General features: G+C 26.3%; 1 protein-coding gene across 4 annotated transcripts in view; it reads right to left on the bottom strand.

Annotated features, from left to right (window-relative positions):
• LOC129983773 (uncharacterized) overlaps positions 1-16,628 on the bottom strand; it is a 104,510-nt gene that overhangs the window by 9,804 nt on the left and 78,078 nt on the right. For all 4 annotated transcript variants that reach the window (XM_056093400.1, XM_056093398.1, XM_056093399.1 and 1 more), the window contains 6 exons: positions 13,027-13,089; positions 11,369-11,441; positions 9,528-9,675; positions 7,028-7,187; positions 817-867; positions 661-730 (listed from right to left, as the gene is read on the bottom strand). In XM_056093400.1, the coding sequence (XP_055949375.1) occupies positions 661-730; positions 817-867; positions 7,028-7,187; positions 9,528-9,675; positions 11,369-11,441; positions 13,027-13,089 (565 nt within the window). The remainder of the gene's footprint in view (positions 1-660; positions 731-816; positions 868-7,027; positions 7,188-9,527; positions 9,676-11,368; positions 11,442-13,026; positions 13,090-16,628) is intronic.

Below are 16,628 nucleotides of genomic sequence, written 5' to 3'. Positions count from 1 at the left end.
ACGCAATTCACATGTTGTGATTTGCCAATTTATACTTAATATAAATTACCGACATTCCATGGGTCTGTTCCGCCACCTTTGCACAATCAGGACTGGCAGAACTGAATCAGGAAGTAATATTGAATTAAGGGCAGACAATATTATGCAAATATCTTAGTATTCCTGTTTCCTTTTTAACTGTGAGCGTATTTTGCTGTTAAAGAGATAATTTATAATAAATATATAATAAATAGTAATGCATAACTAGATGTGTAGCCTTCCCTAAATAATGGTTAAGAACTACATGGGTGAAATTTGTCAATTAGATATTCCCTAAAAAGAATAAAAAATACAAGTGTTCGATCTTAAGAGAATCATTTATCATATAATTACAATATTTTATGCATACTTTAAAGATAATTAAAAAACAACAACACCGCTTTTTATATGCATTTTTCTAAGTTCTTTTAGAAAGATATATTTTCAAACTATTGAGGCAAAATTTTTTAAAGCTAACAACCCATCAAAGAAGAAACTTAAAATCAAAATGACTTTGATAATATGCTTATGCCAATTTTGAAAAAGAAATAACCATAAGATCAGAGAAATATTTATAGACCTTTTAGATAGGTTACAGTTATTATTATCTTTATTATAAATTGGAAGGGAAAAAATAATCACCAGAAACATTAAATGAACCAGAATCTCTTGTCCACTCAAATACTGGAGATCTATTTAAAAATGGCACAACCTGAAAAGAATGGATATCAATATTTATTTTTCATGAAATCCAAGGGAAATTATTAGAATACAGAGAGAAAATGAAAAAAAAATTACCAATATACAGTAGAAACAGATGTCAACATTTTTGTAAACTTTTAAAATTTCCTGAAAAAAAAAAAAAAAAAAAAGAAAGAATATATATATATATACTATTTATTATTAAATATTCTGAATATAGAATTACGATTTGTTGTTTTATTGTTATATTTTTTACACACATCAACAGTCCGTTTTTTTTTAGAAACAAAAATGGGCTTAGAAATTTTCTAATGATAATAAATTTTATTTGAATATTTCACATTCTCAAATCAAATAATTGCAGGCAATCCTTACACAAGCCAGCAGAGATGTAAAAGAAATTATTGGAATAAAAGTAGATAGGTATGCAGTAGATAAGGAATGCATAACATAATGTAATGAATGATAAAAAAAAATGTAGACACTTTTTGGAGATACATATAATTTCCAAAATCTGATACATAGCAATATAAATTTTTTTGAAAAATTATAACCTACAACTGTATGCCATTGGATAAACAATTTAATTATGAGTGTAGAAAAATTGCTGATAAAATTCATAAGAACAGTAATTATTAAGAAATGAAACATACAGAAAATTAACATATAAAATTTCTCACTGTGCCAGGACTGTCTTATCTCATAATACAATTAGGTTGCAAACCAAGAGTGCTATTTCCAAGGGCACCTAAACTATATTGATTTTAATTTTGAACTAAAAAAAATATTTGATTATAAGTTTAAATATGTTAAAAGTAAAAATACAATTTGGAGCTTGACAGACAGTCACCAAATTCACAAATACAAACATGTGTCTCAATTAAAAAAAATAATATTTTTTTAAAGAAAATCAGTTATATATGTAATAGAAGTTATCAATCTTACCTGAATAAAAATATTTAGATTCATATTTCTATAATATCTAATACGACAGAAGTGCATTAGATTCAGTTCTTCAATCACACTATAAAAAAGTTTTTTTTTTTTGTGTGTGTGTGTGTGTGTGTGTGTGTGTTATAGCTGTACAAATTCCTAGTTACAACAGCTACTTTAACTCAGAAAGCTCTAATTTGTTAAGAAAGCCCTGGAATGTGACTGTTTATCTGAATACAAACAAAGTAATTAGGTTAATACAAACTAGGGAAGTAAAGAGATTAGGAGCTACAATTCATTCTGATGAATTAGAGTTAGTATCATTTTAATTCTGCATATGTTATAATATTCAGATTCAGTTATATTTTCTTCAAAATATAATTTATTGCAAATATTCACAGATTTCTTCAATTGGTACTATAGATTTTTTTTAATATATTAAATTCTGACCTTTTCTTGAATTTTTTCTAACATTAAAATATATATATATATATTACTCATTTGCAATAACTGATATGAATATTAATTCTGCTCGAGGAAAAATATTTCATTATTTTAAAAAGAAATCAGAATGAAAGATTTTAATTTAGACTGGCAAACATCATTCGTGTGTTTTTTAACATTTATATTCCTGTTAAACAAGCAAATTTTCATTTTAAATACATCTAAATCATAAAAGCAATTGAATATTTGATTGTAAATGTAATGTTGTCAAAATGCCAATTTTCATAAATTTTTTGCCCTTACTACCAAAGAAGAGATTGTATTCAAAATATCGGCGTCCACTTGCTTTGCAGCACTTTTAGTTTCACCCCTTTCACCTTTCTTTGAGGAATAAAAGTAGATAATTTGTAAAATTATGAAGCTTAAATAATTCCTGCAACATATAAGAAACACCTCTCACAACTTTACACTGTATTGCTTTATATTTTCTTGTATACACATGAATGTTTTTTTTTTCCTTATAATCTTTGAAAATACAAAATTTAATTTTTTATATATATGGATGATAGAAGACCTCGGTGATTCATTTTGCAGTGAAAATTATGAATAATAATAATAATGCATGTATAACAATTATTAAGAAAGCACTTAATTACAAAAATTTTTATCATTCACAATTGCTGACATAAAAGGTCAAATTTATGTAAAACGATAGCCTGAACAAATATCCAGATTGTGCCTCGGCTTTTTTTAACGAGTTTCATACTTCCGCTCCATTCCAGAAACCTAACACTGGAGAATGTAAAATTAGAAATCGCAATTAAAGTTAAATAATAATGCATAAAAAGATTTCTGAGCTAATATCATTAGCACATCATAGATAACTAAACAGTCGATATTATATATGGCAACTCTTTCATTGAAAAAGTATAATAGCGACATTTCACAAAAATGTTCACAAAATAAATATGTTAGCAGAAAAATTTCTAATGAACTTAATAAAAGTTGAGTTTTGAACTAAGACTCATTCACTTTTAACAATATAAAACTGAAGTTATCCAAATTATTATTTAGAATGTCCTAGATACTCATAAATGAAATTTTTAAAAAATATATATAAGGAACTTAATATCCATAGTTTAAATACAGAATAATGCCTTCAATTTTTTAGTCTTTTTCTCATTTTAAATGTTTTAAATTTAACATACTTGGAAAAAACTCAAATCAAGTGTTAAGCAAATTTCAACTTTCTCCACATCATTTTATTTGAAATCAAAATTAAATAATATTTTAATTCTAAAATATTTACGAATGTACTAAAAATAAGAATTATATGCAACAAAAAAACAACTGTCATATTTAAATAATTAATTTAAGCGCTTTCATAATTTGGTAGTACAGGTAAATTGTAATGTGCTTGTAAGATTCATTGATGGTAATACTATATTGAAAACCCTTCAGTATGTACTGTAATACTCCTACATATCGATAGGAGGATATCTATCTCTATATTTTTTTTTTTGGAAATGTTGGATTTTTAATAGAAAAACAGTTTATATAAATCGAAAAATTTCTATAAATCGAACCAAAATTTTACTATAGTTAAAATGCGACGATTGATTTCATTCATTAAAAATAATATAAATTAAGAAAACTGCAATCGAAATTTCAGGAAGACCGAAAGCTGTGTATAAAAAAAAAACAATAAATGGGTAATCATATATTATTCTAAGCTCTGTTTTATAAATTCGTCCCTAAACTAGAATAAGAATTTTAAGTCCAAATAGTTTTTGCTCCTAAGTTCTTATATTGAGTATGGCCCTAAATGAAAACCTTTGAAATCTGAAAGAGAAATTCAGTTTAATAAAAAAGAAAATTGAGGGAAAAAAAATAAAGATACAGCAATAAAAAATTATGAACTATCATTTTATTAAATATGGTATCAACATTTTTGAAAAATCTTTATTAATTATCACATTTTTTTTAATCAAATTTCTCTGATAATAAACTATTTTGAAATTAAAAATTAACTATGCAAAATTGGTGTTAGTCAGAAAAATTCTCTCTATATGTTCTGTATATTGAATTTTTTTCCAAGTGACCTTCATACTTGAAATATAAAGGTTCGAAACTGCATGCATTTTTGCTAATTATATGAGGAATTGCTGGCATTTATATTGCTTTTAATGTCAATATGGACTGACAAATTTTACCTGCATGTATTTGCAAAGCTTTCGGCGATCATTTCTATCTTTCTCGCTGTATTTTTTATTTTGCGTTAGGCAGAACCATTGCATTTGGTGTTTTCGCAAAAAAATCTAAAATAAACCACGATCGAACTTTCAGCATACAAATTAAGCTAATACAAAAAAATTATTTCAAAAATTTAAAAAAAGCAATTTGAAAACAGAGAAACAGATATTGTCGATTTATTTCTGTCAAAATTGACTGCCATTATGCTATACAAAATAAGCATACATATTATTTCCTTTTTCTTTCGAACAGGGCAATGGTACAATGCATTTTACGATTTAAGAAAGGAATAACACTTTTTTTTATTAATTATTTGTCATGAATGCCAGAGCAAATTCAATGTCCAATCAATATGAATATGGAGACTATCTGACTTAATCTTTATGTTAAACTGTGAAAAATCCTGCAACCCCCAGTGGAATTAATCAAGATATTAAAGATAATTTAGATCTGAATCCTCCCACATCTTAAAACCCAAATATTAGAAAGGAAATCAGAAACAAACTTCTTTATTCACAGATGAGGCTTTTAGTCATCAAATTTTTGAAATATAATATTATTATTTATTATTTTATTTTGAAAAACCGGCTTCAGAAAGGCCATTTCTTCTTCCTCTTTTTCTTTCCTTCTATTCTTGATTAAAACGTTTTAATTTTTTAAAATCTGGAATGTAAAAGTTGTAAAATTGCCTTTTAATAAAACTAATCGATTTTTCGATTTTCAATCCCCCAGTTACATCTTTGTTACAGTACTTCTTCCTTCATTCTTGTTGCATCATCGCAAATAACATAATTGGGAACAGAGATATGGTTATTTTGGTTCATACATAAATAAAAAAATTTAAAAAAATGTGCAAAATCCTACTTTAAAAAAAATTACAACATAACATGCAAAAAAAAAAAAAAATTATTTGTTACAGAAATTAATGAAACAAACGATAATCTTAAGAAATCATGAATGAATTAACTAAATTACATGCTTATGTTTAAATTACATAATTTGCTAAATAAGAAAAGAAGACATCGACAGACAAATATTATATATATATATATAAAGGAGAATTCAACGTAAAAAACAATGAGAAGTGAATCACAAGTGAATGATATTATAAGTTGGAGAACCAAGACATTATGACTACCCTTATTCTCGAATTTGCGGAGCAACTTTCTGATATAAACAATATGTGTCAGTAGTGAGAATGTAAATAGCACATGTGCAACTATCCATCAAAATGTTCTTTGTTCTTATCATAAGCAAATGCTTAGATAGAGGTAAATTTGACATCACTGGCCCACCAAGATTCTACTTCTGATTCATCATTTGCTTGCAGTGAGCAACAGATCATCATCACTAAACTCCTTTCATAGAGGGAAAGTATTGTCTGATCAGAAAAGAAATTATTTCTCTTGCATCAAGATGTGAATTCAGGCTAGAAATAGAATCAGGCTAGGAAGGGACAACTAATAAACCAGAGCAATTCCAGCTGATGACAACCCAGTTACACAGTAAGGAATATTCACATGGCTAATTCTAGGATCTGTAGAATACTAGAAAAGTTGTGAATTGTGCAAACAGATGTCACTGTCAACTAACTAATTCTATGCATAATGTCAGGCCAATTAACATCTTACAACATAGTGCTAGGCACATGTTTGAAATTAGTAGAAACTCAATTCAACCAAATACAGTCACACTAGGAGCAATATAATTTTTTGCTTAGTTAAAATATTAACATATAAGGATTAAAGTAAAGGAAGTAAGGATTAAAGTAAAATTCTGAAATCTTGTAAATTTATTATAGACTAAACATGTAATACTTGATTCAGTGCCTCTAAAAGAAATATTGTAGCAAATTTACAGAAATACAGAATACTTTTTCAAAAAATATAATTATAATGTCCAGAATTGTTTTCACATTATCTAGTTCAGAGGCAAATAGAGAAAGAAGTTTCTTCAAGTCAAAATTACTTAATAATTATTGCAGATAAACCGAATCACAAACTGTTTCTTCAAGAAAATATCGCATTCCACATGGTTTCAGGAGCATGTAAAAAATCCCACTACCTGTACTGAATGTTAAATTTCCCAGATTTCCAACTCAGTATTTATGAAATATTATGAGACATCTCTGAAGTCATGTTCCATCACCTCACAAGTTAGAAATCTGAGATAAGCAATTTGTAGGGTAAGTAGTTTGTAATCTGAGATAAGTAATTTCATGAGGTTTCTGAAAGCACAAACTGACAGACAAACTTGGATTTGACTCAAAATTTGCAGATGTCTACACTATTAATGTTAAATATGTATGCCGAATTTTATCTATTTAACTCTCTCCGTTTTGAAATTATCAGGTTAATTTATATTCGAACAGCCAGAACAGATTTCAGAATTTACTCAAAATTTGATAGCAATATGAAAATTTGTTGTAAAGATCGTATACCACATTTCAATCGTCTAGCTCAAAGTGTTTTTGAGTTATCTTTGTCACAGACAGACAGACATTTTCCAAAAATAGGTTTTTTTGTACTCAAGAAGGTCTAAAATGTGGTGATTCATCAAGATCTCGAGTTCGAAATTTTTGACAATACTATACATCCTCTATATTTCTTATATGTGAAAATAAAAAAAAAAAGAAAAGAAAGAATACGCAGAGGGAAAGAAACAAAATGAATGTTACCTTATTATTGGGTCCTGCCTCAAATTTAAATGTTTTACACGTTTGATGTCCACAATCTGGATCACAAGTTGGGGAAGAAAATTTGTACAAATACATATAATAAGAACTAAAACACAATTCATATTCGGGCCAGAGAAATACTGTTGCAATTATATTTTTTCTGAAATAATAAAAAAAATACATTTAAAAATTAATTTGTTATGCAAAACAATAAAATTAAATCTAAACTCAACAGAAATGATTATTGATTTCCTTTTAATTCAAAAGTAAGTAATAAATGACAAGGATAAATCTTAAATTCAAAATACTTTGTGTTATGTTAATGCTCTTGACTAACATCACTTAATAAGAAGAAAAGTTAAAGAATCCAAAAATCGTCTATGTTTCTAATATCACCAAATAAGTTTGCTAAGGTTAGTAGGTTTACAAATTCTGTTTTATAATCCTAATACTAGTCGCATTAGCTCTTCACTCAGATCTAAATATTTAAAATAATTGGCAAAACTAAAAAAATAGACTTCGTCACAAAAACTACACCGATTTCTCTAATTTTTGTTTCATACAAAAGCAATTAACATATACGTCATTGATTATTATATATTCTACACCTTTGAGAGAAATCGCAAAAATATTACTTCGATTTGCATTTTTTATGAGGGAAACGACGAGGATTCTGTCTGAACCATTGCACAGATTTCACCAATTTTTATTTCACATGAAAATTTATGATGCCTAGTTAAGTTAATAAGGGTCATCTCTCTTTCTACCTTAATTTCTCAATTATATTGCAAAATTATATTTAAAAAAAACGAACTTTTAACTCAAGAATTGAGCTAATTTGACAATTTTCGTAGCCAGTTAATTTCTCTACTTTGTAAGTACATCTAACTAATAAGGAAGCTCTATCATTATTAAGCAATTGTAATTTAAAATAATCCATTTTTTATACGATGCATTTTAATAAAGTCAGTCTACATAATAGTGCGAATGGCATTAATATAACACCAAAGACGACTAATTTTAATCAGCTTAATATAATACCGCTAATGAATATTGAACAACATCTTATCACAGAAAAGATTTATTTTAAATTATGCTTGCACAATTATGACAGAACATTCTGACAGTACAATGCCACAGTGGCGAAATTAATTGGCGAAGAAAACTGGAGAAACTGATCCAACTGAGATTTTCATTACATGAAATATCTAATATAGTATCTGCAACAGGAAATGAATCTTTCATCCAGTTTTAAATATTCTAAATCATGAAAATATAAATGAATCTTGTGACATCCTATGCAGCGTTTTTCTGTATCTTCAGTTAACTGTACAGTAAAATAAAAGAAAAAAAATGTTGAGCAAGGAGGGAGGAGACTATTTTACAACAATTCTGAATATTTTTTTGCAAAAAAATTATATAATTAAAAAAATGTATACTATATCATTATACATGCATGTATCATAGTTTGAAAAACCTTGAAATATATCTATATTATAGAATATTACTAACTACAGAAATTTCATTTATTACTAGCCACCTTTGGCGACACAATTGTTCACTAAGATTATAGAATGGAGAAAAAAAATTCGCTCCTTGATATATTATTATCTTACAAAGTATATTTGCACAAAATCTGAAACCACTAATTGTCTATTCTGTAAAGCTTCAACACACTCATTATTTTCTGATATTATTAAGAAAGATAATTTAACATAATGGAAAAATGCTTTATTTAAAAACTATCCATCATTTGAGGCGGCATTGGACTGGAGGAAATATTAATTGAATTTAATATTCAATTAATATCGTATGTATAACTTGATATTCATGATTATCTATATAAAGGAGGAATATGCATGACAAAGACGAGCCCGGTGGCATTATAGCACCATTGAAAACCTATGTATTTGTGTAATCTATTGAAAACTACAAGTTGTCTTTTATGGTATAAGTAATTTCATTTTCAGATTTTTTCATGCAAATCATGCACATAATAAAATCTTCCTTCTTTAGCTTTCAACAATGGAAGAAAGAATCTCCATTAAATATTTCATATAATTATAAAAGTGATTTGAATATATATATATATATATAATTTTCAATCTTAAATGCTTAATTTTCAAAAAGTCTTTCCGAGCTTCACATTCAAAATATAACTATGGTGAATTGGTAACTCATTTTTTTTAATCTCTAGGTAATCTGTTTTGTAGAGCATTAAAACATATGCATTCTTCTTTATTACTAGTAAGTATTTTTCTTCATTATTAATAGAATTCGGTATTAAAATTTAAAAGAAAGTCATATGAAAAAGAAGTTAGAAATTATTATCATAAATATGTAAATCAGATATGTTCAACATGTCAGCACATATTAAAAGAATGAAAAAGTTGCATGCTGTTAAAAGAATATATACAAAGTTTATATTTTTTTTTATTTTTTATAAAAACTTTGTTTTTATGCTTTAGGTTAAAACAAAACAAACAAAATATTTTTTTACTCAATAACTTTAACATCAATGGTAAAATTCCACTTTTCACAATCATGTTCAGGAATAACAGTGTGAAATTCATCAGTATCCACTGCCATTGAAGTAGAAATTGTAGAAGAAATTGTTGTTGGCACTGTATCAGAAACTGCAGTAGGTACTGTAGAAGAAGTCATAGTATCAGTAAATAATTATAATAAGCAATGCAGAAGAAATTCAAATATTAATAATTAACTTCATTTTAAAAATATTTATGTTATACTCAATATGATACTCAGTCTCATATAATATATTACCGATATAAATGCAAACCATCAAATGAGAAAAATTGCATTTTTCTATTCTGCCCTTTAGAGCTTTCATCAGAAATGATGTGTATAGTAACAATGCTTAGAATTACAATTCTATTCAAACTAATGGAATAATAATTGCAATATATCGAAAACATAACAGAGGAATACCTGTAGATAGAACTTTTATTAAGTCTCTACAATTTTCAATTAAAGGAATGCAGCTTCTGTATATTGAATAAGTAATTATTTTTATATAAAAAATATGCATACTTATTGAAATCAAAATGCCTCCACTGATTTTGTTTATTAGAAGTAATACAAATTAAATTTTAAAAAATGCTTCACTGATTCTTACTGCAACATAAATTCTCAGAAGTCGTTTACGACTTGGAAGTCTAATTAATATTTGTAGTTCACTTGTATGTGACAATTAGTATCTTTTTTACAAATTCTTCTCCTAATTTGGAATGAGAATTTTTTAAAATTTTTAATCAAGCCTAGCTTTAGATTTCTGGTAGTGACTGTAGCACTTAAATGGAAATCTTAAAATGTGAAGGAAAAGTTCAGCTTATTCAAAAATGCAGAAATGGAATAAAAATTAAAAACGAAGCAAAAAAAGTTGAAAATTTCGACAAATAAGGTATCTGCCATTTTGAAAAAGCTATGACTCAAATATTAAAAGTTTTGAAAGTGTTTAGTAGGAAAAATAATAATAAAAATAAATCTTCCGAATTTGATAAAGTCGACGAAGAAATATTGAATTGTGTAAAATATAATAAGTTTTAGTAATAAAATAATAAAAATTTTATATTTCTGCATAAAAAAGGAAATATTTAACTAATAACTATTTCAAGACTGTTATTATTCTAAGCATTTTTTCATAATGTGCATATTAAATAATAATTAAAAATATGTATTTGCACAAAGATACTGAAATAAAAAATTAAATTTAAATAAATTTATTGACATATTGAATAAGTAACATAATGATAATAAGCATTAAAATTTCTTTCATATGATATTAATCAATCAGTTTTGCAATTAACTAAAATGAAAACACAAAAACATAGAAAAAAAACTGTTAACACCAGATTTTATAACTTTATAGTGAAGGTTTTCACATACTGACCCACCAAGAGATTGAAAGAGTTATAATAAAAAATGGAATTTCAATCAGTAGTAATTGAATAGCATAATAACAAAAATCTATTACCTACATATAAACAAATAACAATTTATTGAAGCAAAATTAAATCATAAGCAATACTTAAAATATTATATGTATGATAAATGAATATCAGCAATTAAAATTTTGAATACTTAAAATTAATATTTGATTTTTTGAATTTAAGTAAGCAACCTTATACACAATTTAATTATGCTTAATATGGAATTATTTATAGTTCGATTTATTTTGTTCAAAAGTGTCAGATAATGAAAAAAAAAGAGCCAAGTATAAGTTTTTTTTTATATATTAAGATAATAAAAAACTACATTTTACTAAAAATAAATTAAAGTAAGTCATCAAATGTGAAATATTTCTTCCAAAATTTACTATACATTGGATGAAAGCAACATCAATGAAATATTTTGGATGCAATGCTCCACATTGCTGACTTTTACTGAAAATAACCTAGAAAAGAAAATTTACAATAAGAATAAAGTATATTAGTTTTCAACAATTTTGACTTTGAATAAAACATTTTACCAAATAAAAAAAAAATGCATTAAATTGATCATAGAACAATAATCTAAATATTCTACAAAATATTTGAAATTCTTTCTTCAACTCTATTAAATTCATTTTCAATCACTAAATGTATCTTTAAGCAGAAGTCTAAACTAGTGCCTTTAAAGTTAGATTTCCACAAGTTGAAGAAGTTAAGATTGCCATTATAAATATCTAAAACATTTTTATTCATAAAACATAACAAATAAATAAGATTTAAGCTTGATTATTCATAAAACATAACAAATAAATAAGATTTAAGCTTGATTATTCATATTTATTTTGTTTCATTGTACAGCAGTTATTTTTAACCATTAATAATACAATTTCCTTTATGTAACATTGGTTAAATTACTCAATTGTATAGAACAAAAATAAATCTCTATTTCATTTTTGATACACTGCTAGAAGGTTCCCTTAAATTCAAACACTAAAACCATTTAGTTTTAGTTTATTAATACAAAGATTTAACTCTTTGCATTCAAAAAACATCTTTCAAGCATCTTCTATGCAGGTATCATTTTGTCATAACTTGATTTCGTTAATAATAAAAAAATTATAGAAAAATAAAAAGATATAAAAGAATTTTCGGCAAAAAAAAAAAAAAAAAAAAAAATCAATTTATACAATATTTTTTGAGTCACAAATAACTAAAGATATTTGTGTATTAATCGCATGCCACTGTGCAAACTTTTAACTTAATTATATGAAATATTAGCAAACTTTAAGTTTAACTGCATAATATTAGTGACTTTAAGGTTTAAGAGCATATCATTGGTGAATATAATCAATAGAATGTGACATTTTCGATTTGTGAGTGTGAGATTAATCACTGGGAAGCAGTTGATGTTCAAACACTATTATATCTCTTATATTCATATGAATAATAAAGTGTTTAATTAATTTTTTCAGCATAAAGAGTTAAAAAAATGAAGAACTTTTTTATTTTAAGAAAATAAGTTTTCCACTTGTGCTTACAATAAGAAAATTTGTACTGATAAAGTAAATTAATTTCTTGAAATATAAACAAAATTTTTAAATACAGAATTTCTAATAATTATATCATAAAATAGAAATTTTTTTAAGTCATAAAAATATTTTTATTTCGTCTGAAATGCAATATTAAGACTTTTTATGAAATATAATTAAAATATAAACATTTTACAAATGCATATTAATGAAATGAGAATGAATTTAATAACAGCATGCTATCATTCATGCCCGGCAGTACAGCTCAAAATATAGCAACAATAAATATATTTAGAAATTTTTTTGGAAAATAATGATGAAGTTTAGTTTATTGATATAGGATTTGGAAATATTTCAATTCATGTTTATATATATTTTATTTAATTTTTGTAATCGTATAATTTTAAAATAAACTCTGAAGTTTCACAAATTGATAAATTTGAAATGTTATGCATTTGCAAAAAATAAAGCCAGACTTTTCTAAAAAGGCATAATGAAAGGAAAGGAAAATTTTACTTACGTAGATGCAATATTTTTGACAAAGTGACAGAACCTCTCGGCTAATATTTAATCTGCCATCAGGCTGAAAAAATATATAATAAAAAGTTCATATAAAACTTTAAATACAAAAAAGTAATAAATAAAACAATGATGCCAGGATTGAAATCTAATTTAGAGTGGACCTTCATTTCACCAAGGATGCCAATAATGCGAAGATGCCAATCAAGATTCTCGACCAGATAAATAATATTGTAAAATAGTTATTGTCATCATCTTAATTTTTGACTTTGGTGACCTGGTACAGTTGGAATCTTTGTCGAAATGAAGGGGCACTCTAAACTAGATTTCATGTGCTGTGTCATTAAATCTACATCTTAGGAGGGAAAAAAATTGCTAGTAATCTATGAGATCATTTTAACATCATGAAATCTGCTTAATTTAGCAGAGACCAACGTTCTTATATGAATAACAAAATTACTTCGCAAAAAAAAAAAAAAAAAAAAAAACCCGGATATGGTACAATTTTAAGAATGACAATAATGACATTGTAACATTAAACCTAATAGGAAATTTTAAAAACAAAGGAAAAATTCACATTAGACAAATTTTTATTTTTAATATGTTGTTTTCTTAACTTTAATTTATGCCTTTGCGATTTTGATTTTAATAATATTCATCATGTCATAGGCAGTAGCGAATTTCAGATTATGCAGCTGCCTAGGGTCACATTGCTGCAAGGTCAATAAAAAAATAAAGTTGCCAAATAAATTCGTAAAAATAAAAGAATTCTATGAAATAAAAAATATAGGATTAATTCTGTAACCAAGAAAATGACATTGAAAATATTTTCATGTATTGTTTGAAGTATTCTTTGAACAAATCTTTGGAGCAAGTTCACGATCAATCACCCAAAAACTTCGTCTCTTAACATGTTGATCTGAAAAAAATATTTTTCAAAAGTGGTATCTACAAATTTTTCTCATTCAATTTCAATTCTTCATTTTTGATATCAATTAACTGCGACTCTCTGACAGTAAGGGATTACCGCATTTTCTGCTAAAAATCCCAAATCATTTCAATAATAAAAATAACAAAGGATTAAATGAATAGTTTTCCAAGTGTAATTGGCCAAATTCCTATTTGTTTTATTAAATGTTATTTAGATATTAAAATATTTCGATTGTTGTTGTCAAATATTTCGTTGGTTGTTGTCATGGTTAATCACACACGATACATTTCCAAATCAACTTGAATTGTCAGCGTTTTGGGAAACACGTTTTATAATCCTTGGGATAAATTCATTTTCTTTTTATGTAATAATTCCACAATATTTTTAATATATCGAGCACTTTTTGAACGAATTCGTTCATTTTATTGCTCAATTTCATTTCTCAGTGTTTAATATTTAGTACAATTAATTATTTATGAAGATCAGACTTTTTTCCCCCAACCCTGTGTCAGTCTGATTAGCAGATGATAGAATGACATTGATTATGTTTCTGATGAATGCCAGTTTCATGAAAAATGTTCGTCTATTTAACCGTGTAACATATCATAAGATTTATTAAGTGATGTTACGAAAAATATTTATACAACGTTAGTGATGTGTGCAAAAGAAAATTGTAGGAGGAGGAAAAGAGAGCTTCCACAAATAGAATTAAATAAGTCAAATTTTATATCAGCTACAGCTACTAGTAAATCTGAAATAGATGAAAAAAAAAAAAAAATAGTCGCTAAGTAGAATTTAGAGTGATATCTGAAATTAACAATAACATGACAATAAATCTAAAGTTTTTTTTAAAAACTCATTTAGAGGTAAGTGAATTAAATGCTGATAAATTCTCTGAAGAATCTAATATTAAACTAACTTATGCCGAAAGATCCTGGAACTTGGAGTCTGATAAACACTGAGGCTGTAGGTTAAATTATAAAGAGTATACCACAATAAATTAAAAAAATAATTTTTTACAGTCAAAAGTATTTACTATATTTATCCTAAATTTGCATATAAGCATATATTTTTCTGAACAAAAAAAAAAAAAAAAAAAAAAAAAAGATGAAAAAATGAGAATGGATGATATATTCAAACTAAAAAGGATATGCTTATTGCTTATCATGCAAATCATTTTGTGTGAAATTTTTTTTTTTTTTTTACTGATGGTTTTAGTGACTGGAAAAACAATTGGGAAATTGCAAAGCATGAAAATAGCATTATATACAGAAACAATAAAAAGAATTTTTATATTAAGAGATTACTCTTCAGGAAAAATTGATTCTACAATAATTCAAATGGAAATAAAAGAAGCAAAATATTCCAAATTTGATGAAAATTTGGGATTTTTGTAAATTTCTAAACATGGAAGATGACTAAATACGAGAAAAAAAAGTGACTTGCTTGTCCGAACATATCAAAATGACTTAGATAAAATAGATTAGTGAAGAATGCATTAATTTCAAACAGTTTGCATATGCACTTGAACAATTCTTAAAGCAAAATATCTTGTCTCTTTCCCAACTCCTAATGCATCTGGTGAAAGGTCTTATGGTATCCTTAAAAGAATGAAAAATTGCTTAAGAAGTTCTTCAACCAGGAAAAACCAGTGAGAGTGGTCTCAAAACTTTCTCGCATACTCTCTAATAAACTTGTCATCCAGAGAACACCTTGCATCTCTCTGTAATAATTACTAAATATTAACTTTTGGCGTGGACTCAGCATTTTTACAAAATCTATCATGTCATCCTTAGCGATTATTCACTGGCCTGAGTTTAATAGTATCCGAAAATAGAATTTGTGCTTTCTTCTCAAATGACTGAAACAAAGATTTGACTTAAAACAGCACTTGTAGTCACACGACCACATACCTAATTTGATATATTTAAGTCATTGCGTTTTTGAATTATCGCATATACATGTTTCTGAAAGTACAACCGATAGACATTCAACCTGTTACTGGTTTTGATTCAAAATTTGACAGGTGTCTACGCTATGGATATTAAAACTGTGGGCCGAATCTTATTTATCTAGATCTCTTCATTTTTTTAGTAATCATGTTAACTTATATTCGAACAGCCGAACTTCTTCTGAACAGATTTTATTCAAAATTAGGAGTGAAGACCGTATACCAATTTCATCCATCTAGCGCAAAGCGTTTTTTAGTTATCTTTGTCTTAGACAGATAGACCGACGGACATTTTCCAAAAATGTGTTTTTCGGAATGCAGGGAAGTCTAAAACGTGGAGATTCGTGAAAATTTCGAGTTCGAATTTTTGACGATTATTATACTTTTTCTATACTACATATATGAAAAAGAAAAAAGAAGACTACACTTGAAAGTCAGATTGTTCAAAATCCTGAGTTAGTGATGAAATTAAATATTTTGCTGCTTTAAAAACACATCAAGAAGAATTGCAAGTCTATAATTATTCATTTATAATATATTGGATCTTATTAATTAGTCATTTAAATGGTTATGTTCGCTTTCAATATTCAGATGCATGCTAAATTTAAGCATGCATCTGAACATGCAACAGCATACTAAATTTAATACTTTTATAGTACTACATAATTTCTAAATAGAAAATTTTATACATATGCAAACTTTATGGTCTATTTTTGGGTTA

Source organism: Argiope bruennichi, chromosome 9, assembly GCF_947563725.1.
Source record: "Argiope bruennichi chromosome 9, qqArgBrue1.1, whole genome shotgun sequence".
NCBI classification, from domain to species: Eukaryota; Metazoa; Arthropoda; class Arachnida; order Araneae; family Araneidae; genus Argiope; species Argiope bruennichi.
Note: the sequence above shows the minus strand (reverse complement) of the source record. Positions and strands in the feature narration are given on the sequence as shown.